Here is a 26,474-nt window from a genome sequence, read left to right on the forward strand (position 1 = left end):
AGCTCTGGATGTACCCTCGCATATGTGTAGTTACTATCTGAGTTCTCCTGTTTCCGATATGTCGAAACGACGAAAACGTTTCTCCCTTTAACTCGACTGGGGCGAGACAAGCGCCGAGGGAGAGTTAGTAGTTCAGCCGAGCGCCAAGGCCTTTTGGCGAGGGGTAAAGGCTTTCACAGTGAGGAATTAAAAACTAAACTGAATTAAATTGATGCTGTGCTGGAGAAAGGCCGAAAGAATTACGGAAGGGAGACCGCCAGGGTGGAGAAAACGCCGCAAAAGCGGCTCCGACTGTGGATGAGGGTCTCCGAAGAATACGCCGGCGTATTGCATGTGGAGAGTTTTGAGAGAAATATCACAGTCTTCACCAGGTTTAACCCGTTGCCAAACGTAAGCGAACCCATATTTCTTTGTGTAAATGGGGAACAATTGAGAGAAAACTCTTCATTTTTGTCGTTCTATCCAAGATTCTTGCTTCTTTCACCGGATTTTGAAATTGAATATTGTGCCCAATGGCTACCTAGGTATCTTAGGTAGGTGTTAGGATTAAACCCTGCAGCTGTACCACCGAGATTCCTACCGACCAAGACATCGCGGAGAAGAAATATAGTGCCGTGATTGGCTACCAATATCGATATCCATGCCAGCTAGCGGTGAGAAGGACGAGCTGCGATTGGCGCGCTCAAGCAGCCTGGACGAAAGGGGAAAGTTGCTGGCCCCGGGGGAGCTGTTCAAGGTTTGCAGGCTAAAAGAATGCTCGGTCCGGGATTGAATTCCAAGTATCCGTAATTATGTACAGTGCAGTTTTAACTATAGCCCTAGTGGGAAGTTGGGAAGAGGAAGAACCTTTGAACTTTGTTCTACTAGGCACCCCCTGTGCCCTGGGGGATATTGGGGGTTGATGTTTCTGGTAGCCCTGGAGTTTGGGTTGACAGCTTCTAGATTGGGAGGGCAAAACGGAATAGGTTGCGATAAGACGCGATATTAGGTAGGCAGGTAGTCTTCGGCGGGAAATAGACCGAAAGGTCGGAGGAGAGAGTTTCAAAAATGTGTAGCCGTGGTTGTGTGTCTACCGAGGATACATGCTGAATTGCACTGTACTGTTTGCATATGATATGATTTGTTGTTTACCACTGAATGGCTGTTGTTGTTTATGCCGTTGACCGGCGGTGAAATTGAACTATCCTCGGCTTCCGCAACTTTAGTGGTTGATGGCGCAGCTGGATCGGACAACCGATTGATAGATGACTCTTCGGGTGGTCGCTGATTGACTACGTGTGGTAAAACAATTAACCAACTACAGACGAATGCTGCTACACCACGAAGCACGTAGCCAGCAAATAGAAACGAGTGCCCTTTGCGTCAAGGGAGCGGTCAGTGAGTGAGAGCGATTGATTGATTGATTGATTGATTGATTGCGAAATGCAAGCTGTGCCCTACCTGCATTGGATCGCGCACCTTGTCTTGGCCCTTGCTTGGAGACAGGACCAATCCAGCAATCCCTCAATCCTGTGAATGCCCTCCCCCTCTTCCCAAGTAGGAAAAAAGAACAGCCAGAGTTGAGTTGAGTTGAGTTGAGTGTCAGCCAGCCCTGTGGCATGCATATGGTGTGGTGTGCGGCTATCAATCAAAACCTACTCTTGCCCGACGCGACGGGAAAGTTTGGGCGCTGAGCTATCTCGGGACAACGTATGCCAGGGCAGCAGCCCAGAGGCAGAAGCAACCCGAGGATCGACCGCGGCCAGGGACCGATTCTGGGTGTGTTGGGCGCTGGAAGAATGGGAAGACGGGCCTGGAAGGGAGGGAGGGCGTGGGTGGGGGAGAAAAAAAGATGCGACGGAACGGAAGAGGAGAGAGGGAACTTGAGAGACATGGAAAAAGCAACCAAAGACAAACGCATCAATCAAGAAAGAGATGAGACAACAAACTCCGAATGAGTTCATCAATCATTCTCCGAATCGTAAGCGGATAGCTTTTGATCCGAACCGAACAGACTGAGAAAAAGGAATGAATCATCTGCGATCATCCATTCATCCATCCATCCACAGAGGAGCGAAAGCGACGGAACTCCAACTCGCTCGCTAACTACAGGCTACAACAGCACCAATGAAGCATCGATACCTCGGGCTGATGAGTGATGAATACGTTGATTCGTGTCGCAAAGTATCACATCACATCGTATCCAATTCGCAAGCGATTGCTGCGCTGCGCTGACGATTACATTCATTCATTATACGGTGGGTGAGTAATCCAGTTGGTCAGCCTGGGCGGTAAAAAGATGAGAATCGCTGTCGCTGTGTGCGTGCTCTTATTACAGCTTGTGACTCTATTGATGACTGTGACTTGTGTCCCATTGCCGCCCGCGCAGCCCGTGATTTGGTAACTTGACCCGCGGGAGGGAGGCTGTGATCCAGGCGACGGCAGCGAATCGCACACGGTGTAATTGGTATTGTGGTTGCGATTCGCAGCTTTTCGGCTTTTGGCTTTTTTTGGCTTTGGCTTTTTTTTTTTTTTTTTTTTTTTTTTTTTTTTTTGGCTTTGGCTTATGACAGACATTCTTCTTCACCTTGGGCTTTGGGGGGATCTGGAGGAGGCGTTTTTTCAACCCCGGATTACGAAAAAAGCCACAGGGCAGATGAGACCAAGCAAATCAGACAAACAAGTTTGAGGTGTAGGTGTCTTGGATGAGAGCGGATTGTCTTGGACGATGACGGGATTCACCCAATACGGATCCTGAGTCTTGTCTTGTGTTAATGTTGATCTAGACGTATCGGTAAATGAGATGCAATGCTGTGATCCGTATATGAAAAGGCCTTGCTTATCTCACCGTCTGTTGGGGGGATTGATTTACTTTGGTTTACACAGGTTTTATTTTTACAAAGCAAGTTACTTTCACGGACGGCACAGGTCTCAGCTCGTCCATCCCGTCACCGCAACACGAGTGTGCATACATACATACAGCAGTCAATGCTGGTAACCATCCATTACGAGGCTTATCAATTTATGCTTTGCTGTTGTTCCTATCAATAGCAAACAACAACACATCGCGGTGAACAACGGTGAACAACAAACTTGATTTCTGGAAGGCTTCGGCTTCGTCTTTACGGCGCGATCTCGGCACATTCAGCGATTTGACCCGAGCGCGATAAGCCATCCTCTCTCTCTCTCTCTACACTGCTCTACTGACTCTATTCAAAGAGTCTTGGCGAATTCTTTGATTGATTGATAGATAGAGAATACTTACAGCACAGTTGGCTACCTGCTCGGCCTCACGCCCCCCATTATTCACCCATATCTTGACACAACCGCCATAACCAGAGCCTTCAGAGGCCCTGAGAGTCTCTGACTCTTCCTTTTCTCCCCACGGATCCGCTTCGGCCACCCCATCCCCCCTCAAGAATTACCAGTGACAGGCGTTGTATCCGCTCCGCCCGTCCACTTAGCCGCCTCTGTATCGCCCTGGTTTTCCTCTTCCAGGTCTCTCTGACTCGAATATCCCACCGCTCTTTCCTCTCGCCACGCCCCCCCTCTCCCGTCGTCTCCTCTCTTCACGTTCACCTCCTCTTCTTCTCCCGTCACCTCGTCCCGACACCCCCTACACCTCGGTCGGGAGCAATCCACAGGCTGAATTTCAGCAGCAGGGAGCCTAAACGACAGGGCAGTTGGCAGCGGTATCTGGTTCTCTTCCCGGCGACCGAACTTGAGGACCCTTGACCCGCACTCGCACCCGTTCTCGGCCGCACCCACAGGCTCAGGCTCAGGCTCAGGTCCTCTGTCACCTCTGTACACCCCACGCCCCTATCGCAAATCATCTATTCCATTCCACACCCTCACCCAACCCAACCCGATCTTTCTTCTCATCTCACACGCCCCTGGCCTCCCTTAGCCGGCTGCCTGCCCGTTCTGCTTCATTCTTTTATATCTACCCGCATCCCCAGGTTTTCATCCCAAAGGATCCATTTATCTGCCGTCCACAGAACAACATCATTAAGCCAAGTGATCACCACTTTCACTTGCTATTTAGCAACAGCTACAGCTCTCTGAGCTTCACTCAAGACCATCACTTCGCCCATCACCAGTATCACAACCGCAACAATGTTCGGCTCATACAGTTCCATCAGCTCCATGTGCGCGTCTTCAGCGCCCATGGATATCGCGTCTCGCAACATCTACCGATCTCAGGATTCCGCCTGCGCTTTTCCATCATGGCCCCGACGTGACTCTCTCTCCGAGTCTGATCGAGAGGAGCGACCCACCTCTTATCTATCCGACGACGATCTGTTCCTCTCCGATCCCTTCGACGATGACGCCCAGAGCGTTTCCAGCGCCGGCAGCTCTTCTCCTGGTGCCATGGCCTCTCCTCCCAATGTCATCACCGACTTCGAGCTCATCCAGGCCGAGCGCGAACGCCAGGCCGCTTTGCAACGCGAGTGCCTTCGCGTTGTCGCCCTCGAGAAGGAGCGTCGACGTGCCGCCGCACGAAAGCAGCGCCGTAGCAGTTCTCACAAGAAGAGTCCCAAGACCAAGCTCACCTCCATCAACGAGGAGGCTGTTGAGTAAACAAGCTCTGGGAACTTCTTAATGACTGTTACGATTTACGATAGCGTATGTTTACATGTTACCTCGAGACAGCAACAGTCACTAACAATGTTTTAGGCTGCTTTTTGCATTTACATGGCATATGATACCCCACACAACACAATACATCTACAGCATCGCATGTGCACAAGAATAGCTGCACATGCCATATTCATCTACACCACCATTTCCATCATATGAGATGGGAAATCTCTTCACACAACCACAACAACCACAACAAGCTGTCACTCGCTCTACAATACCGGGCAACCTTATTCAGCTGTCGGATCGACTTGTAGCCGCCGGCTTGATTTTCGGGAAACAACTTGACACCACCACTATCTTGGTCGATGACGCCATGGTTAGACCGCCTCAGACCCCAGCAAATCAGAGGTGGGGGTGGGGGTTCAACCAAGAATGAGTCAGATGGATGAGCCAGGCTTTGGACAACAATAACAATCAGCAATCAAGTCGAGCACCATCATTCTTCCATTAATTCCTGAAACTTTCCGATCGCGGCCGAAGTTGACGCCGCCGGGCGGGTGGAAGCTCCCCCATCTAGACATCCCTTCTAGTTGATGTGGATGTTTCTTCTCCGGACCGTCGGCGACCTCGGCCATCTACCGCTCACTTTCTTGTCTTCCCCCGCATGGCGGCCCGGTAAACGGATTCGTCTTCGGTTCATCACTATCCGCTTGCTACTTTTCTCTCTCTCTTGTTGAGGCTTTTAATCGAGCCCGACATTTTATCTTTTCCGTCCCGGTTCACCGGGCTCATTATTGAGTTTATTTAATCGTTTTCGTTTTCGCACACCCTCTTAATGGAAAGCATTCATGTATTTGGAGTTCTTAATATTGCATTGTCTACTGGCTTGCATCATCATAGGGCATGGGACATTTGGATACAGGTTATGCTTCAGCCTCCCACCACTGGGATGAATCAGCTGGCACACACTTGGCATATGGAAAGGGAAACATTGGCATGGCATGGCATGGCACTGCATAGCATTGGATATGCACATCATACTGCATGGTTTACACGGCGATTTGGGCTTTTAGATACCTTAGGATAGTTTGGCGGCCTTGAGCCTGCCCTGATTTCAAGATACCCCCTTAGTTAGCATCAACAATCATATCTGGCATACACATCTACTCTACCTAGCTCTTGTCTTTGATTCATGTGATGTACCACTTCTGCTTGTGACTCTGCTCTGGTCTCGAGGCGCTTAGCACTCTGTATTATCAACCAACCTATGGGCATACCCAAGCTTGGCAATAATAAAAGGCCACAAGCCAATCTCACAACAGCGTGTGCCACAACAAAACCCTATCACCCAATAGCCATCAACCATTACCGATGCACACTTTTCGAGTACCGGCGACAATAGGGACCTATCTATTTTCTAGCCTTGCCCGTTCCCGTGCCGGGTCCTTCGAGGTCAAGCTGCTCTGTCACATGGGGGCATAACGCCTTAACCGCGGGGTTGGTGGAGAGGGCGGTGAGTAGGAGATCGGCGATAAGAGACAATGAAAATTCACGTGGTGAGCTTGTGATTGAGAACAGGAGCTTTTGATGTTTTTTTGCTTGTGGCTGGGGGTTTGGATAGGAAACATGATTGTGCTTGTGAAAGGATATCGGTAGTTGGTGATGGATGTGAGTGAGTGAGTGAGTGTCAAAGAATCGTGCACGGTTGGGGATGTTAGTTTAGATCGCGGGGAAGACGGCATTTGCTTTGTTTGCTGTGCTTTTAAGTTGGTTTGTCCCGTGTGGCTTGATAGGTTAAATGTAGGTATTTTATATATAGATGTTTGTACTGATATAAGCTTTGTATTGTTAAGAGTGTTGTTCTGGGCTGTGTGTATACTAACAACCTTAACTCAGGAACAACAAACACAAAGAGACTACAGACTTTCAACGGGCGCTTGTGCCACCTTCATGTAGATCATGTCTCAAACGATTTAGATGCCGTTGAGTCTTTGTTTGATATGGGGGTGTTCATCGCGCTGGTGATGCCGAAGGCGCGAGGTGAGAAAAGTGAAACTGACACCAAAAGAAGCCAAGAATAGAACTACAACGAGACGTTAAACGGTCTGAACGGGAGTGCCCGATATGGGATAGGCCATCTGGCTTAGAGTAGCCGAGATAGGACAGACTCGTGCTTTGAGTTACCTTTGTTTCAGTGACCATCTCGATGTCTGGCTCTGTTGTTCGCATTCTGAGGGTATACATGAACGCAGATATCCGGGCCTAAGCTTTATACAGCATGAAATTGAGACCTTCTAGAGGTCTGAGTTGTTCTCGCATTGTTTGTGTGACAATCGAGAAGTTGGAGAGAAGGGTCTTTGACGATCTGGAGCATGCTGCTCGTGGACGACAGGACTCCCTCGATCGAGATCAACAGATGCATCGTGTCACATAAGAGATTCTTTTAAGATTCATGGTAGGACATTGGAGTTCTTGATGTGCTTTTGTTCATCATGTAAGAAGTCTCCTTTCTTTCTAGCGAGGTTCGATGTAAGTCAGATTGAGTTTTCAAGACCGATATCAAGGAGCAAGCACAACCGGACCATGAACTAGACATGAATTCGAGAGAAACTCGGTAAATACCACTTCGAACAATCTGCGATTCGTTTAGGACAGCAAAGGCCAGACCAATTGAGGAACTGGCCCTGAAGAATCACATGGACTTGTACCGGGGAAGACGGGAACGCAGCATACTGTGAGTCCTTAGCCAGGGCCTATGAACTATTCACTTGAGGATGAGCTTTCATTATGGAAATATATGCCAGGTATTGTTTACCCATGATGTAGTTCCGTGGCTTTGAGGATAGCGAGGTCGCCAACACCATCACGTCTACAGAACGCCCCCTCGAGCATCTCAGCGATGCGACTGGCAGAAGCTGACTCTCACATAAGTGAGTCTAGTAAAATTAAAACTCAGGATTATATTCACAGATGTTATAACTCGTTCCCGCTGCTCATATTCATTCATGATATAGCCCTACGACGACTTGATCTGGCCAGATTCTTTTATCCAGCACATGGAGAATATAAGTGAAAACTACCTTATCTTCATAGATTTCCAAGCGATATAAGACTATAATATTAAAATTCCATGATATTTGCGTGATGTTGTACGGCATGAGGTAAGCTTGATTAGAAACCTCATTGCGATCATCATGTTCCCCGCATCATGGATTTGTCAAGCCTCACTCCCTCAACCTCAGTACTCACAAGTCAACTCACCACCAGCACCTATAAGAATAAAGGTATGAAAGACTTTACCCTGGATCTTATAGTTCATACAAGAAATTGACGTGTACTTGATACATGTACAGCAAAAATGATCAGCGACCAAGATCTGGAGCATCTCCGTCTGGCAGTCTCACTCGCCCACGAAGCCCTCAAAGCAGGAGACGCCCCTTTCGGCTCAGTGCTCGTCTCATCAGACAACAAAGTCCTGCAAACCGACCGAAACCGCACCGTCACAGGCTCCAATGGTGATGGTCGCGCTGACTCGACACTTCACCCAGAGTTCACTCTCGCACGTTGGGCACAGCTCAACCTGAGCGACGAAGAGCGTGCGAAGTCTACTGTGTACACGAGCGGTGAGCACTGCGCTATGTGCTCTGCTGCCCATGCGTGGTGTGGACTTGGAAGGATTGTGTATGCTTCTTCAACGGAGCAGCTGGAAGCTTGGAAGGCCGAGTTTGGTGTTAAAGCACCGGTTGCGCCGTTGAGCATCAACCAGGTTGCTCCGGGGCTTACCGTTGAAGGGCCTGTTGAAGAACTGGCTAAAGAGGTTTATCAGTTCCAAGTTGAGAGTTGGACGGCCAAGGGTTTCAAGTCCAAGTCCAAGTCCAAGGCTTGAGGTAGAGTCTGTTGATGTTTCCGAGTGAGCTGTAGCGTGGCGTATGTGGCCGGAGATGTACAAATGTCTGAGAACGATTTGATGACAGAAGCTTGAGATGTTTGACTGTAAAGTATACCTTTCAGAATTGCTTGTTGTAACATTTGTCTGTGAGCTCGTGGTGCGATGCCCGACGGTTGGATCTTGAGTTGAGTTATATGCTTGTTCCGCCAACTCCAGTAAGCAATAACCGAGCCATAGATGTCGAGAGATGAAACCAAAGACATGATTAAGATCTTTTATCTGGTATGAAATAACTTGAGGTCAACAAAATTGCCAATTGATCGATTTCGACCAGATGAGCAAAATATGTTGCCTTGTTCCAAGCTGTCCACCATCCAATCAGCTTATCCCCTGTGGCTTAGTTGGCTAAAGCGTCCGACTGTTATTCATAGACAATCGGGAGATCGGAAGTTCGAGCCTTCCCGGGGGAGACTTGTTCTCTCAGAGTTACTCTTTTTGAGTCTTTTCTCTTTTGTTCACAGGTAGTATCACACCTTGATACGTATGATTGTTTTGTTTTGTTGCTGTGGTGTAGTTATAGTTTGCCTTCAATGATCTCACCTTGAGAATACAAATCTCTCACAAGAGACAGCTCTCTGTGTTCTTTGAAGGAATGTCCAAGCAAACTAAATACCGCTAATTTGTTTGAACAAGTCAACTTGAGTTCCAGAAGTGGGTATACGATGCTGCTGCGCTTTCTGTCACAAGCTCTATAGTCTTAACCCGCTCAGTTGCTAGAGGTCGGTCAGCTTGACTTGGACTCCTGCCTATCTAGATGTAGTAAGCAAAGCAGACTGCACATTGATGAAACCCTTTGCTCCATTCTCAGTCTGGTAGATCTCGGTATTCTGCTATTGGCATAGAAGCAAAACGCAGAGCAAAGATCTCATCGTTGTGTATCCCATACAAGCACAGGCTAGGTTCAAACCACACTATTGGGAGAACACGTTTCAAAGATCAATCACAGCTCGTGATTATACTACAAGATTGAAAGGTTCCCCTAATTCCACCCTCTTCTCTTTCCAATCCAAGGTGGTTTCATCGAGTGTTGTGAGGGCAACAGTTCAGCTATGTAGTATAGACACGCATTGCATGTAACACGAATAGGAAACTGTTTATATAATATCGGTCAAAGCAGAAAAAGCAAAGAAGAGATTATCTTGTACTACAGATCGAGATGAAACAGTAAGCTAAGCCTGCAAGGCCATCGCTATGCCGGGTACGATGGGCCAACCTCGTCGATGGCATTTGAGCAACGTCACCTGAATCCTAGCCTGAGTAGTCTCATGAGTCTTGCTCACTCATATCTCAAAGATGAATTCAGCACTTACATCACTAGCTGTTCCCATGATAATAGCGCCACTTGCATGTCACGGCTTGTCTTCCTAGCGTCTCCATGGACATCATCAACCATTACCACAACTCAATACTCGAGAGAATACCCTTTAAAGCCATTCAGCTGGAAACACTGCTCCAGTAGCTGAGTGGAATGGTTAGGGGTCTATCGAAAGATGAGAAACGACCGCAACGCTCATCCCAGAGGCTGAGCTGGGCCAACAACGGCGTTTCTCTTCAGTATACAAAACCACAGGAAGCCCGGTTATACTGGTGAGTGACTTAGAGTAAATGAATTTGAACGGATGCGTTTACGGAACACGGAACAGATAAAGACTGTCTTGTATCTAAGCCTGGAAGCGAGTGCATGGCCTCTATCTGCACCCTCGTAACTCTGCGTTGTTCAAGACATGAATGAAGTAACAACGCAATATCTATGGTTACAAGGTAAAACGTTAACTGAAATCACGTCTGTTATATACCGTTTGGTCTGAGACTCCACGAGCGTTTGTCAAAGCAGTTGTGAGGGTGACACTTCTGAACCCTCTTGAGTAGGTCTCAACTCGAGGCGAACTATGTATTACGATAGAGGCACCAGAGAGAATGCATCAGATAGATCTTCTGACAGATTGTAACTGAATTCCAATAGAAGATATCCGGACTTCTGCAAACCACAAATCAGTTTCTATAGTCGAAATTGGGCAGTTGGTTAAGGCCGTTCTGAGTAACAGTACATAAACACCAATATTTGTCAAAACTGATAGATGATGAACACGAAAAGAACAATCAAATGCACCCGTAATTGGAATTCGATAATTAGCCACTTGAGGCGCATCATGAGAGCTTCAAACATGATCTGACCTTGCCCAAGTGACGATGGACTGGCACCCAACAACTTCGGCCATCCGGATAAAAGGACCATGATGCACGAGACTAATTGAGCTCAATCCATATACTCAATCAAGAGCTGACAACTATACTGCAGATGCATAAATACCCAAAGAGACTGGAAGTATGATCCGACATCAAACCTCAGTCTCGGGTATTCTTTCGATCCTTCTCGAGGGCCAAGCCCACTTCCACGATTTGCGAAATGATTTGTCCAAAACTAGACGAGTAAATCCGAGACAACAAGCCAATAACGCCCGCTATCGTGAGTTCGGTCTCGTATCGATTCATTGCATATTCACATTTCTCAGCCTCTGATGGGCTCAGATCGAGGCTGGAATCGTCTTGGCACCCGCATTCCTTTCATGCACAATGTCGAATATCGAATTCCCCGCGGAACCGGCTTCATTCCAATTGGACCATGATCGAGACAAAGGTGAGATCTAAATATTGGCCTCTTTCAGCGCCCTATAGTTCTTTAGTGGATGATTGTATGCATTGTCAGAGTACCCCGTAACTTAGAAGGGCCACTTGAAACCGTTGGCTTTCAGTGGAATCCCATCTAATGCTTGGAAATGGGTCAATTGGGTCTGATTGCGGGGAAGCCTGAAGCCACCACGCGAGTTGAGGGTTGGCGATGCAAGGGATTTCACTCATCTAATTTTCAACGTTACTGTGCTCGGTGTACCAGCCTTACGTTGCAGTTATGGAAAGTGACTGAATTTGACTGAAATGTGACGAGAACCATGACACTTGGAAGAAAGCAGTGAGACAGAAGAAAGTGGCCGAGCCTTTTGGGCAAACCCAAGGATTTGGTAGACCTAGACCCTGCCATGCGTGGGCGATGACCCCCAACTTATCACATCTGCAAGTCAGCTGAAAGTGATCAGCAGTAATGAGAGAGCAACGTTGACCTGTTAGCCCGTCAACAAAACTCATAGGAAGATGGTGTAAACCCCTCTGTAGAAACGTGAGCTGTTTTGGCATGAAGACACTAGATAGGGCCCCCACGGGGCTTCTTCCTATTTCGAGTTTGTCCATTATAGCAATTCAGTACCCGGGTTGGTGTGTCCAACTCTCGCGATTCTTGAGCTACTAATCTGGCCAAGCTTGAGTTATGATGCGCCTGGCTGAATGTCACTCGAATAAGCGTATTCCAATGGGCCGAAACTACTCGGACAGTTGAAATGTCCAGATTGGTATCTCGGCAAATGAGTTTACAGAGGTTTTGATCCCATAGCGGGGCCATGTTACCAATCACGTATAAAGTCAGATATATAAATCTTACATGCTGGCTTTGTCCCTGGGTCGATCTGATGAAGAAAGGCGGCCGACACTGCGACCGCGAGAAGACCGTTGGACTCGGAGTCTTTTGTCAAGTGGCGTTATCAAGATGTGATAGTCACCATCCATCAGCTTGGCCGCGGTTTGGGCCGCAGGTTATAGCATGGAATCGCAACTCATACCCCAGTCGCCATATCGAATGTGTGAAAGCAGCGACCGGAAGCCCCGCGGCCGAGAAGAATGTCCTCACCAAGGACCAGCATGTTACGGTCTGAAGGGGAAATGAAATGTGACGGGAAAATCACAACCCAGTGCACAGACCTGACATTTTCTGAGCAAGTGAGTTGTGGGAAACTGAGAAAAGTTGTAGCTTTGAACTGGGTAGGACTGCTTGATACGAGCTGCATGCGCGAGGTGAACCAACAGTAGAAGAAGCAAAGAAAAGGCAAGGGAGCTTTGATGTCTTTCAGATCAAGTGCCTGCAGCAATCCGTGCCCAGACGTTGCACAAAGACGCAGCTTGTGCGAGGCTGCAGCAGAGCCTGAGGAGACTGGAGACGACCGTGGGGTAACTTGTATTATAAGTTCTGAGGCCAGACAAGCCAAGCGAAGTCCCGGGATAATGAAATTGCGTAGGTTCTCGGCTAGCAAAAGTTCTTGCCCTCAGCCAGTGGCGTTGAGGCCCGGTCGTGTCTGAATATTAAGTGTGTGCAGCAGAATAGTATGTATTTGCGGAGCTGCCCACTTGCATCCTAACTATCTGCACATCAACAAGATAGGATTTTGGGCAGTAAAACACCAAGCTGTAATCCAACAACTGATAAATACGTGGTTGATGTCGGAATGCATTTGACAATGATTCGACGTTCATGACCCTCCGCATGCACATCTTTGAGGTCCAAATCAGTTATCAATTCACTGGCCATGCTGTGCTTAGCCTGCAGCAAACTATAGAAGTGAGAACCTGTACGGCGGAAGCGAGTAAAGCAAGGCGAACCGACTCAACAAGAAGGGAATCGTGACAGTGGACGGCACCTACTGCAAACGCCTGTCCTTAGCCGAGCGGTTGATAAGCAAGGTTTCGATAGGTGGTGGCGCTTGTTGGACTCGAGACGCCGTGCCCATAGAGGAACTAGAAATGCCAAGGTTGTGACAGGGAGGCTGCCTGTCGGTCAGCGAAGCTAGGTCTGGATAAGCAATCCAACTTGGGGCTCAGCCACATGTTTCTGAGACAAACATCGGAAGAAAGGCTTTACACCGGCTTGAAATAAACAGAAAGACGTTTTCCGTCTTTTGTTAGCCAGAATTGAACCAGCCATGGAGGCTGGCGTGTGAGTGATGTTGATGTACAGGTCTCAGGCACAAGGGACAATGACGGTATCACTGCCTGTATCCGTATTCACAGCTCGAGGGCTGTTGATATCCATGCTCTCAGGTGAATTCTTAGCGCAGTTTCTTTCCTGACCCCCAGATCGACTGAGTCAATCTGAAAGACAAGTGAGGGAGCCAATTCAACGGTCAAGACCCTGTTCGTTTGACCGATGCGTTGGTACTGTACCCATCTTGAGTCACCATCCCCAGTTGCCAACTAAGGAGCAGGGTGACGTGTATGAAACGCAGATATCTGCGTTGGCAGAGGCTCGCCAAAAGATATACGAAGTTTGAAGTCTGAAGCTTGAATAATAGAACATCGCTATTCTCAAGCATCATCCACCAAGCCACCCACGGTAGACAACAACTACTAGAGGTGTGGGTGTGGGTATGGTAGCACTGGGACGGGATGGACCAGGGGCACGGGAAAAAGCAAAGATGGAAAGAATCGTGTATGCGGGAGCAGAGGAAAGAGAGACCCACAACCTGGCAAACGCAACAAGGAACAGTGAATAAGGAGACTTTACGAATGGCAAGACCAAATTAGATACCAGCAAGTCCAAATACCTTAGTAAGGAAGGTAAGGTATCAAAGAGTCAGGCGTGAAAATGTTCACATCGAAACTTGCTCCTTCCGAAATATCGCATGAGGTCAAAAGTGGAGAAGCAACATATAAGTCACTGTCCGGTTGGATATCAGTCGATAGGCGACGTTTCTATCTGAAATGATATCAGTGGCTATCCTTACGATATCTCGGATATTAGGCGCGCGATATTCATATCAAACACTATTGTCAAAATTTGCCTCATCATCTGATTTTCACGCCAAGCAACGTGCTTCTGAGTATCAGAACGTCTACAGGCTGATAGAATGACATTGTTCATCAAAAGCCCATGCGGAGAGAGCTCCTTGCTCTTTCCGTTAGGAATATGTGGGTATGGACCCTCTTCGCTAGCGGGACGGGAAGGAGAGGGCGATTAACTCCCTGCAATAGAGGTGATCGGCCGGCTTATTGGCCCGTCCCGTTAAGCTAACGTGGCCAATAAGCGCCGAGAAACAGCTGTAGCACAATTTTGGCAAGCGGGGCTTAGAGCTGTAGCCAATCAATGTTAGTCTACAAGCGCTTGCTCAAGCCCCCCCATGTTTCGTTTCCCCAACCACATGCTTTTCTATCTTGTTCATCTTAACGTCGAAATGTCTCCGACAGAGGCCATAGAGCACTTTAATCGACCGTGCTATATGCCCTATCGACCACTGCAGCTGTAGAGGGCACCCACTGTAGCGTATGCTGCATCATTGTACCTGGAGAAGCATCTGTGACCCTTCCATCAGAGATGGATGGATGTTGTGTTGATGCACCCACAGACCTCAATGTAAGGTACCGACCAGTCTTTGGTCTCGAAGGAAACCCAGAACAACTGGATCGAGCATATCATGTCATGGTGCCCATTGTCTAGTGCACCAGCGTTACAGCAACTGCACTGCGTGGGAGGACGCCGTGCTGCCCCTACGCTGCTGCACTATGCTCTGCTGTGTTGTCCTGCAATGCTTGAGAAGCCACCGCTTGTCGTCGCACCAGACGCCACTTGCATGCCTCTGATGATTTCACCAAAAGAGGGGCAGCAAGGACACTGATTTCTGTGCTCTACATGATTGATGGATTCCTATCAATGCAAATTCAGGATGAAATTTGGATGAGACGACGGCGGAGATCGTGATGACCAAGGACGTGCTTTCATGATAAAGAGTTATATCTCAAATGGTGAAACTCGAGCCATTCATGCCTTGCAAATGAACAATGGAATACAATTGATTGATTGATAGGTCGAGTCCCTCGAGTCTCAAAGCCAGAATGGATCTGGAGATTTACAGGGGTCCCGGCCTAGTGAACCACACAATTTGATGCGCTATCCAACAACTTTTCTGAGAGACTTGAATTCAACGGCACGCGGCCTTCCCACGAGGCTAAATTTGGCAGGGGGCATTGCTCGCTAGACATTTGACTTGCTACGGCTCGTTGCTTGCCATTTCGCCTTGTCTTTTAAATCAAGATCCCCAGTCGACAATTTACGATGCGATGGCAATCCCACGTTGGACTTTGTTCGTCATTGCAAGGCCGCAGCCGCCGGCCACGATCCTTTCACGTCAAAGTGACCGCCTCCGCCTCAACTGGCGTCTTTTAGATCGATGTCTGATGCTATACCATACCCAAACCCCCGGTCAACGATACAAGAGGGGATCCCAGTCGTCTGCGGCTTTTCTACCCCACTCAACTTGTTAGCTCGAGTCCGAACAGCAGAAAGGTGCTCATGTTAACCCAAGCTCCCAATCCCCAACCGCCGTCAACCATCCTCCAAAACGACCCCTGGGTGCCATACTGCTTATGAGCCGGTCCGTCTCCGCTGATCCATTCAACCCAACACTCTCAGGCTCTGTTTTAATATCGTCTCTTTTCTGAATCGTCCACTGACAGGCCAGTACGCCACTCTCTAGGCGCCATCTCTTACTCTGGACCCCGACCTTGATCCATGATTGATGGTCCATCACACATAGCACACGCAGTAAAGGCACCCACACCGGTGCGAACCCTGTACCTTAGTCTTTCTCAAAATCATCTCAACCTGCACTTTTCTGCTCTGGATTTCCTTCTTGGGCCTCCCTCTTTTTAGTATTCTCTTTCCGCCTTTGCGTTGTGTATTGTGTCTCCCTGTGTGTTGGTGTCGCCTCATCACACTGTCACATCTTCAGCTCCAGCAGTTACCTTGAACCTTGATATCACAACTCCACCAACGACTGTTTACACCAGCCCCCAAAGAGACTGATCAACTTTTTTTTTTCTTCAGGAGAAAAAGGACCAAGGTAGGAATCTCAATTCATTTCTTTTGGAGTTGTCTGTATTGTCTGTTTCCTTACGCCCCTAATTGCCCATTGTACGTCTCCTGCATCTTGCCCCGGACCTCTCAACCCCTTGCCATATCTTCCGTCTAAGTCGCATGTTGTCGCTCAGCATATGTACATGCACCCGCATACACACACTTACCTAGTCTTCCTACACAAGGACATGTTTGATGGACCCTAGAATCATCTTCAAGGGCTTTCAAGCTACGTCTGCAAGTCAAGCGCCGGGTCACACCCCTTTTACATCCCCATCCCTATCCGCATCCACAACCAAGCTCTTCCTGGTAGCTACACTTTGACCTCGACCACTTTGCGCGCACATCTCTATTTGGCGTCGTCCGACCCCAGGCAATCACATCGAACCTGAGCAGGGTTGGCGGCTGTATTCTCACTGTTGCCGAGTTGCGCTTGTAGCGTCGTTTTTTCCACCGTTGCCCTGGTTGATGCTCTCGACAAGCAAAACCATTGCTCTCCCCATCTCCACACACATCGAGTCTTTCTCTACGCCTTCTTGCGTGTTTTGACTTTCTCAACTTTTTCACACTCACACTAATTCGCATTCCGAAGACTTCTCTCTCGCCTCACCGCATCTGCCTCTCGTTGCGACCGAGACATACAGCCCCAAGAGTTCCGTTCGTTGTCCAACCTCACTTGCCCGTCGCTACCCGCGTGCCCGTATCGCATCGTATCGCGCAGTGACGAAACAGAATTCAGTATAACACGATCCGAGACTTTGGCTTACCGACACACCAAGAAACCGTCATTGTCCGGGTGCGGGCAGCAGAGGATTCCGAGGCATGTTCGACAGCCCTAAAGTGTAGCTTTCCGACTGTTCCTGCGACCCCGAGAGCAACAAAAGTGTAGACCCCGCTATCGGGGGTCGTTCGTCGTCGATATCGATTCATCAGAACAGTACGTGCATCGTCGCACAAGGCGGGCATCCTTGCAAAGCAGACATAGCCCTCCGTGGTCATCCGACTGGCTAACACGGGCTCCGTTAACGCAGGTCAAGATTCAAGAAAGAATATCAGGCCCATCATGTCCGTCCCCGTGGCCGGTTCGTCACGGAATCGCACCGTATCGTTAAGTTCGGGTGGAAGGTCTGCAACAAGGAGTAAGACGTCGCAGGTCCCAGACAGCACCACGATGCCTCATGTTACCGATTTAAAGTACTTTGACCCCTGCGCCGCCACTGCGTCTATGTTTTTGTACGCCCAGGGTTCATCCGTTGTTTGCTGTCACCATGATACTCTTACCATTGAAAGAAGGTTTTCTCGACACGCTGATGAGGTTCAATTGTTAGCAGTCGATAATCAGAGTGAGGCTGGTGGTGGCCGCTTCGTTGTCAGTTACGATGCGGGCCAAACAGCAATTGTGTGGGATCTAATGACAGGCGATGAGATCTCTCGATTTGCCTGTTATGATCATTTAACTGTCGCAGCGTGGATGAAAAATGGCAATGTGGCTTTTGGTCAGTTATTGGAATGAGTTTCACATAATCATGACTAACAATTTTAAGGCAACACAAAGGGAAGCATTATCATGTTTGAGCCATCAACATCTGAACATGTTTCTTCAAGGACTATTGACCAAATTGCTGTGACTGCATTGGCACCATCAGCTGATTGTCGAACATTTGCCATCGGGTGAGTTCTTATCCTCCTCTCACTCGAGTCTCACTAACACAGTCTCAGCTACCAGAATGGCTCTCTATTTGTTGCAACCTTGCAACCACGCTTCACTATCTTACACAATCTCACCACCTCTAGAGGGCCGTCACCTATCGTGAATCTTGCTTGGCATGCTTCCTCGTCTCGGCAAAAGTCGGACATGCTTGCTGTCCAGATGCGTGACGGTGACTTACGAGTCTGGAGCGTGGCAAAGAAATATAGCGTCGATGACCCTGCAAAGGTGGTTCGAAACCTCAAGAAGGCCGAGATCTCCATGGATGGGCCCAACTGGATGGGATGGTCCAAGAACGGCCGCATAATCCAGTATTCCGACTCGTAAGTTTGCAGCTTGCCACCACCATAAAACGCCCTTGGCTACGCGCGCGCTTAGCTGCATGACCCCTATCATCAACTAACATCTGCACAGGCAAACACAGTCATGGGATGTTAGGACAAAGCACGTCACTCATGATCCCATCCCGACTCTCGATCTTGTTCGCGGCCTTGCCGTCTACGGCCCGGGTGCCACGTTGTTCACCCTTGGCCCCAATAACACCGTGCAGCAATTCGACCTGAACTCACCGGCCATCATGGTCGCCAATGTCCAACACCCAGCAAACCTGTTGCCCCCCTCGCCTCCGGTCTCAGAAGAAACTGGTGATCGATCAGCGACCTCGGCTACTACTATCGCCTCCGAGTCTGAGACGAGCTCTATTCCCCTTGACATGAATATTTCCGAGAGCGACGAGGATCACCTATCACCATTCGCTCGCCTAACTCGACGCCAACCTTACGACTCTGGTAACGAGCCTTACGAATCAGCCAGCCCTGTCTCAAGCCGAAGTGGGCTCTCATCCTTATCTAAGTCCTCAGCTGGGTCGTCTCAGACCCCTGGCCGTTACCCCGGATCCATGAGGTCGAGAGGACTGTCAGAAAACACCTATATCTCGGCTGGAACCTCGATCAGGTCATCAACTATTGGCAACAGTGCTCACGGTAACACAAGAGATTTGGACACTTATTCCATGGGATACTCTCTTGGCACTACAAGTGTTCCTTCCATGGCCTCAAGCCGATCCCGAAGAAGACCTTCGCGCCTGCGCAATGAAGTTCCCCGTAGCCCTGACGACAATAAGGTGCACGACCTATTCAAGTTTACTCGGGCACGTCTCAGTGATATTCCTTACAAGCATGCCATGGGTGCCAACAGTGCTCGTCTCACCAATGATGATCTGCGCCGTCAAATGCTCAACACCATCTTCGGATGGAACAAAGAGGTTGAAGACCTGATTAGGGATGAGATGAGTAGGCATCCCCAAGGATCTCCTAGCCGCATTCTCTTGGCGAAATGGCTTGGCGATATCGATCCCAATATCATGAACGCAAACTTTGAGAACATGACTTCTTCTGACTGGATGTTGTTGGCTCTGAGTGGCATTGGCGGCCATGCCTCACAGCAGAAGCTTGGCCATACGTACGTCCAGCGCCTACTTGAGGCTGGCGACGTGCACGCAGCAGTTACGATTATGCTTGGTATGGGTGATCATAACGACGCCATCGAGGTTTATATCTCTCACAAGCGCTATATGGAGGCGCTGATCCTCACATGCCTTTCAGCCCCTAGTGTTTGGGAACGACAAGCTGCAATCATCAGGAAATGGGGAGAGTGGGCAGTTCAGCACGGCCAACAGCAGCTAGCAATCCGATGCTTTGCTTGCACCGATCAGGAGTCTACTGAGCCTTGGACTTCTCCATCCGCCGCGCAGCTGAACTTCCAGACTATGACTCCCAGTATTCCTGAGATCTTAAGCCCACCTCTCTCACCTCCCGGTGTTCAGCGTGGCCCCCAACGCAGCATCGCAAAAACCTCTGCTCTCAAGCTCATCACTTCGTTTGGTGATCAAACGCAAAAGTCAAAGTTCTTTGCTGGTGACGGCGGTCAAACCCCGATTGCCGCGGGTGTTACCCCTATCGCTGACTCTGCCGGTTCTCCCGCTTTCTCTCATGCCTCCAACAACGAAGCAACGACTGCCTTCCTTCGTCCTTCAAACAATAGCAGATTTAATACCCCAGTCTCTGCCCGAGGACGTGGGCGTTTGCCGTCTATTGGTGAGATTCCCTCGGACCTCAACCGGGAGGCACTTCGATCTGCTGAGCTGTCTGCTGTGCCATATGACTATGAGCCTCGATCTGGTCATGCTCGAACACCATCTGGCAATGACAACATGATGATGGGTACCGCATTACAGCGCGCTGCTACTGCGAGCCCGATGATGATGCGAGAGCACGCTCAACGTGTTGTCCAACCAAGTGAGGGTGATTTTCCACCACCACCCGACCAGGCCACTATGTTGAAGATGCAACAAGCATCACGTAATCACCGCAATGGCTCCCGTGACCGCATTCCTATGGGTGTGAATCTACAGCTACATCCTGGAACGGCTCATGATGACATTACATCTCCAGAGCAGTCAGTCACTTCTTCTATCCGCTACCACTGGCCAACTCGCCGCAGAGGTCCTGCCTCTGTGACAAGTTCTGTCACTTCTGCATCGAGCGCTGGAAGAAGCCTTCGCCATCAAGCTGTGCGAAACCGAGAAGACTACATCCATAGCTTAGATGCTGCCAATCACTACTCCAAGAGACAGCGCAGTCGCCAGCGTAGCCATTCAAGAACTCGGGATGCTTCACGCAGTCGTCCTGGAAGCCGAGAGCGGACTACACGCTCCCGAGAACCTTCTGAGGAACGTGGACGTGTCAGTGCTCGCAATTGGCCCAAGGCGAAACGATCACCTACCTCCCCCATCCCCATGTCCCCAGAGGACTTGCTGAACCTGAGCACTCCACGACATGGTCAGGTCGCTGAGCCAAACACGGTACGCAAGGTTAGTGGATCAACTGTCAAGCCAAAGAGCCGTAATTCAAGCCGTGGAAGCCGCCGCAGGAGCCCAGAAGGCCGCTCTCGCCCGCCAGCTCTTACGCTCCGTGGCCGAAGTCAAGGCCGGGAGAGTTCTGCACAGCGTTCTCCTTCTTCACCCTTGCCCCTGAGTGCTGCCATTCATCATTATCAAGGCTCTGAGGATGAAGAGGACTACAGAGCAGCCATGGCTGCCCAAGAGGAATTCAGGAACAAGCACAGCCGTAGTGGCAGCCGAGGTCTTGGCTCACCGGCTTTGAGTAAGCAAGATGCTTCGGAACATCGACGCCGGGCCAACTCTGAGGTCGCCAACTTCGATGGTTCTATCTCTATCCACGGCAGAGCTGCCTCAACTGAGCATGCCGGTGATCTCAAGCAAATGAAGGACGAGCGCCAGCGAAAGAAGGAGCAGGCTGCACGGGAACTCGAGGAGCGCCGCAAGTCTCTGGCCAAGCGTGCCCAAACACCTTCAATCCCTCACCCTAACGAGTTCTCTCCCGCTCTTGCAATTACGGTTGAGACTGCTGAGCCAAAGCCGCTGCCTGACGATATCCCACCTCGCAGTGCTACTGAGCCACCACAAAGGAGCATGTACGCCCGTAACGGACCTATTATAGGACTTCCAGCGACTCCTAAAGCCATGCGACTTATTATTGAGGGCAACCATGATCAATCAGGAAGTACGCCCAGGCCCGACGTACCTAGTATTCCAGCTGGCTTTTCTCAACGATACTCGCCCGAAACTTCGCCTCAACAGTCTCCTGAGAGAGAAGAGTCAGTTGCCGAGCCCAGTCTCACTCTGCTGCCATCCACTGTCTACCAGCCACCGGCGCGACCTCCTATTCCTCGTAGCATGTCAGCCCCCATTCCCGATGAGCCTGGCCAGCGCCCCGCTCGCTTTGCACGCAAGAACAGTGTTGGGCGCATCGAAGAAGTTGTCCCTGGTGAGCGACGACGTTCTCATGAGGACCCTATGCCACCACCTCCTCCTCCTCCAGCACCCCCTGTTCTCAAGGAACTCAGGCATTTGGCTTCACCCCCTCCGCCGCCTCCTGCCCCTCTGCAACACGCACAGCGACATCAGCAGGCTGGCGCTGTTGCATCAGGCATGATCGAAATTGTCATGGACGACGATTTATCATCTGGCAATGATCAAGCTTCAGAGGCCAGCCCTCCAGCTCCAGCTTCCCACAGGAGCCACAACCGAGGCAGAAGCATTGGAGACAGCAGCAGCATCTCAGGTCGCATTCACAAGGCCACTGAGCGACTCCGCTCTGCCAGCCGCAGTCGAAAGGAGTATGTCCGGTCTCCTCCTTATGAGGCTCCCTACGAGAGTATTCCCATGCCTCGACAGATGAAGTCTCCTCCACCGGTGTCATTCAACCCCGATGTTTTGCGTTCGCCAATTGATTCTCGAAACAAGCACCTGTCGACTGGCTTGAACCGAAACGAGATGATCTAGGAAGTCTCTCGCGATGGTGGCCAGCGCGCTGTGCATTATTTTCTTCCTTTCTACCACTCCCTATAAACTTTGTATTGTTCGATTCTTTGCATGGCGATCGGCGTTCTCTCTCCTCCCGAGTCGATACCATAGTCCTTCGGGGCTTGCATTTTGGCATTGTACTTCTGTCCTTTTCTTCAAGGATTTAGATGTATGAAGACTGGAAACTACTGCATCTTGTTTCTCTCCTCGCTCTTGATATCACTTTCGGATCTCTCAAGGCCCTTTTCGCATTATTGGCAAGGATGCCATGAACGTATACGACTTTACATTTCTTTTGGTTGGACCATCAAGGTTTCTGCAAATTACGACCACATTTACTTACAGACTATGTTTAAGGGGGATGGAGGTACTTGTCTGTATCTTGTTATATTTACCTGGAGGCGGAATGTTGGAGGCAGCAAGTATTGGGTATCGGGAGGATCCAGGCTGACGGAGACTGATGGGTGAGAAAAATGGGTCAAGTGAGTGATAGGGGATTAACGTAGCGACTGCTTTATACAATGTTGCCTCGCGGCACTTGTTTGAGTTAGGGGAAGAGGAAAAGGGAATTGGAATTGGAATTGAAATTGGGAATGGGAATGGGTGAAAGATGGGCAGGAATGGATTGAAACGGGCTGGATTGGAAATGCATTTTGATTCCCCCGGTGGGTTTTAGTACTTACGAATTGAATGAACAACTGCTTTGCATTATGGCTATACTTAATAATAATTGTGTTGATTGTTTGTATGTGTGTGTTGGGGAGTATATTTCCTTGAGTAGAGAAAGGAGTGGTGATAGCTTCACGTCTCCCAGGTGTACCAGGTACGGGATGCACTTGAGGGTTCGAACCACCACAACCCGATGTCGCATGAGCATGACAAGATGATATATGGTTGACTGACTATAGGAGAGGTGATATCGATATTTTAAAATGGTGTTATTGATTAACGTCGATTGTCAAAAAATGCAAAAAAAGACAGTTGGCTGCTCCATCTCATCCACTTGCCATCCCAAATCCCCCCGCACTAACGTGTTCCCACCCGCCACGCGACGGAGGAGAGATCTCTGCAGAGTGAAACCTCCCTCAAGGGTCATCTCCAGTGCTTAGGGCCGCAAAGTTCCAGCATCGTGAGTTACCTGCACGAGTGGGCGACCACCGCAGCGTTCGGACGGGGCGCGGCGGAGGGCTGAGGTACCGAAGTACTACAGTATTGGGATGGGCGGTTGAGCGGGTTTGAACGCCTTCACCGTTAGACCATTACAGTCGAGGATAATGCTAGTACTGACAGATTATATACCTTTCCCTCAAAATGTGGCTGGTGCGGCTGTGCCTGGGCGCGACAGTGCGCGACCCCTGTAGCTTCAGTGGATCGTCAGTGAACAGCTTCGATTTATCCTTCAACACCACTACAATCACATTGCGATCACTATTATACCAGAATCATGTTTCAATAACAACGAGCTCGCTCAATTTCTTTACCATCAATCACCCCCGAAACACTCTTTACAGCCATGATCGACCGTTGAACGTACTCCAGCCTGTCACAATGCTCTCAACGTCACCACGTCTGCTCATTCGACATCCCTCTCCAACAACCGCCGAATTCACTGTCACGACTCTCCGGCCGATCCCACCAGCTCTACATACACTGCTAATCATCTCTCGAATTCTCCTCTCGATCTTCGCCCTTCTTCTACTCCACGCGCGCCTGACTCTACATCCTTTTCTCGCCTACGCCCCTCCCTCCCTCCTCAAAATCATACCAGCTTCATACCTCCGTGCACCAACCTCGACAGCCGCTCTTGCGCAGAACATACCACTACCTGTTCTCGTTCCCGTGAGTATAGCTGTGCTATGGCTATCCAGTCGAAGAGGCTACGCCAGTGAGAGCATTCTCGTCATGAGAGGCTTGGGTGTACAAACTAGCGAAAGCCCAGGGAGTTATCTTGCAGGTACAGCGACGAGGTTCATACCGACCGAGAAGATCCAAGACATTCTCGTCAATGAAGCGTTTCTTGGGTTCGAGGTGAGATACTACCTCATTGTCATAGTCGAAGGCGAGGATGATGTGGTGGTTGTATTTCCAGGCTTGTTACCACGACGAAAGATTGTGGAAGAAGTTTGGAGGGGTGTTCGGCGTTGTTTGTATGAGCAAAGAGGAGAGGATAAAACACTCGGCTAAAAGGTGTTCTGCCCATAGAGGAGAATGGATGTGCCCAGCATACGATGATATGATATAATTCTTTATTTATTTTTATCCTGAAACGCATTGTGCGATGTCTACTCATCCATGGCCTCATCTGCCTTTCGCTTTCCAATGCCCCTCTGGTTTCGCATATCTTCTGAGCTAGCATATCCTTTTCTTATAGCATATCTCTCATTCTGCTCTTCAGGAGACTGCAGCTTAACCTTTTGCAGCAATGGCACGTAGCGGCCACCCATGCGCCCACCGTTACCTCCCTCGTAGACAACTACACTGTTCGCCTGCTTGCCCGAGGGCTCAGGGCGAGTGACATGCCTCGAGGGATCCTTGCTGCGCTGTGTAGATACCATTTGCAGCAATTGGTTCGAGAGCAATTCGTCCAACTTGCGCTCCCGCCAGTACGCCCACATACCATCCATGACACCAAAGGGGCCAGGCTTGTTAAGCGCAGGGTCATCTGCGAGATACACCCAGTCAAGCCCATCGGTCTTCTTTGCCGCGGGGTCGGCTGGGGCAGAATCTGTACCAGGGAAAATGCAGTCCCAGAGCACGAGAGGCACTTCATCTGCCATGACATAGTTAGGCTTGCAGGGGTTGGCTTTGACGTCGAGCAGAGTCGTCACAACGTCAGGTGTCTCCAACTTCTGACCTGCAAGGAAGAGCACAGCAACCATGTGACGAATCTGGTGCCACAAGAAAGCAGACCCTCGAACGTTGAACGAGTACACCTTGGGGTACACGGTGCCGTCGTTGGGCAAGCCTCCTGCAGGGACATACGCGGATCCAGAAAGATATGGCAAAGCTGAGCTAACATCCTTGACCTCTTCGATGTCGGCCTCGTAAATTGTGCGAACAAAGTTTGTGATCTGCTTTCCAGGGTCGATCTTGCAAAAGTTGCGGAAATCATGCTCGCCTTGGTAGCGCTTAGCCGCCTCGCGCATCGCCTCAATGTCGAGCCAGCCATTCCTTGCACCACCAGCGCCGGGTTCAGGAGTGAAAGCAGGCTGTGTAAAGAAATATCGGTATTGGCGCTCACGACATGAGAAACGGGCGGAGAAGTCTGGTGGCGGAGACGGGCACCAGGCGAGGATGCGAATATCAGGGGGTAGAACACGGTTAAGTAGTCGAGGATATTGAAGTTCATCCTTTATATCATCGAAAGGTGGTGTCTTCTTTACGGGTTCTTCTTCTGTGCTCTCTCCCGCTTGTTCGTCAACGACCATTACCTCGCCTGGTTCACTTAGACGCCTTTGCTTTTTAGGCAAGGGTCTGTTACTTCGAACTCGAAGGCCGATGACTTGACCGAAAGCGCTGACTCCTTTATCTGTGCGACCGCACTTTGAATACTCGCAGCAGTCAAAATCGACAATCCGTTCATCTTCAGGAAAGATGAGGCATGCTTTTGTGAGAGCATTCCATAGTTCCTCCTCAATCGATGGAGCGTTAGCCATAGCTTGGAACTCGAAACCACCGTAATTCTTGCCCAGATACGCAAGCTTCAAGGCGATATATCGGGTAGAGTATTTGCTGGGATCCATCTTTCTCTTTCCCTTTGGTTTTGTCTTCTTGGCTTCATCTCTCTCTTCATTTTCAGGCTGAATCTCAGGTACAGGTTTTGGCTCTGGAGAAGGCCGATTTCTGAGTTCAGCCTCGAGTTCCTTGACTTTCTGAATGAGACCGTTTTTGGTCCATGACTGATAATTCGACTCTGCAGACATGGCGAGGTTCTTGGCACCTTGAGGCTGCACAGGAAGTTTTGGAGATTCACCACTTGATGATGTTTTCAGTTGAGGTTTAGAATGCGAGACCTTTCGAGACTTTCCTCGGCCGACTATGCCTTCGAGCGATGTTTGACGCCCAAGACAGCGGCTAAAGGGTCTCATGAAGTTGGTGGGTTCCAATTTTGGGCAATTATATTCAGGCCCGTCAGAGT

General features: G+C 49.6%; 5 protein-coding genes across 5 annotated transcripts; 4 read left to right on the top strand and 1 right to left on the bottom strand.

The window, feature by feature from the left end:
• Window positions 1-4,095: 4,095 nt before the first annotated feature.
• FSUBG_663 (uncharacterized protein) lies at window positions 4,096-4,560 on the top strand (the record flags this gene model as incomplete). Its single annotated transcript, XM_036684849.1, has 1 exon — window positions 4,096-4,560. The coding sequence occupies one exon, from the start codon at window positions 4,096-4,098 to the stop codon at window positions 4,558-4,560; it is 465 nt and encodes a 154-aa protein (XP_036543680.1).
• A 3,211-nt stretch (window positions 4,561-7,771) lies between these two features.
• Window positions 7,772-8,449, top strand: FSUBG_664 (cytosine deaminase; the record flags this gene model as incomplete). Its single annotated transcript, XM_036684860.1, has 2 exons — window positions 7,772-7,847; window positions 7,917-8,449. 2 exons carry the CDS (start codon window positions 7,772-7,774, stop codon window positions 8,447-8,449), a joined length of 609 nt encoding a protein of 202 aa, XP_036543681.1.
• Window positions 8,450-17,304: 8,855 nt separating this feature from the next.
• On the top strand, window positions 17,305-22,315 carry FSUBG_665 (uncharacterized protein; the record flags this gene model as incomplete). Its single annotated transcript, XM_036684871.1, has 5 exons — window positions 17,305-17,474; window positions 17,532-17,737; window positions 17,786-17,912; window positions 17,961-18,272; window positions 18,364-22,315. The coding sequence occupies 5 exons, from the start codon at window positions 17,305-17,307 to the stop codon at window positions 22,313-22,315; spliced, it is 4,767 nt and encodes a 1,588-aa protein (XP_036543682.1).
• A 1,569-nt stretch (window positions 22,316-23,884) lies between these two features.
• FSUBG_666 (phosphatidylinositol glycan class H) lies at window positions 23,885-24,520 on the top strand (the record flags this gene model as incomplete). The annotated part of the gene is made up of 1 exon (XM_036684882.1): window positions 23,885-24,520. One exon carries the CDS (start codon window positions 23,885-23,887, stop codon window positions 24,518-24,520), a length of 636 nt encoding a protein of 211 aa, XP_036543683.1.
• Window positions 24,521-24,618: 98 nt separating this feature from the next.
• Window positions 24,619-26,259, bottom strand: FSUBG_667 (tRNA pseudouridine synthase 3; the record flags this gene model as incomplete). The annotated part of the gene is made up of 1 exon (XM_036684893.1): window positions 24,619-26,259. The coding sequence occupies one exon, from the start codon at window positions 26,257-26,259 to the stop codon at window positions 24,619-24,621; it is 1,641 nt and encodes a 546-aa protein (XP_036543684.1).
• Window positions 26,260-26,474: the final 215 nt, after the last annotated feature.

This window comes from Fusarium subglutinans (genome assembly GCF_013396075.1).
Source record: "Fusarium subglutinans strain NRRL 66333 chromosome Unknown NRRL66333_c0000003, whole genome shotgun sequence".
Classification (NCBI taxonomy): Eukaryota; Fungi; Ascomycota; class Sordariomycetes; order Hypocreales; family Nectriaceae; genus Fusarium; species Fusarium subglutinans.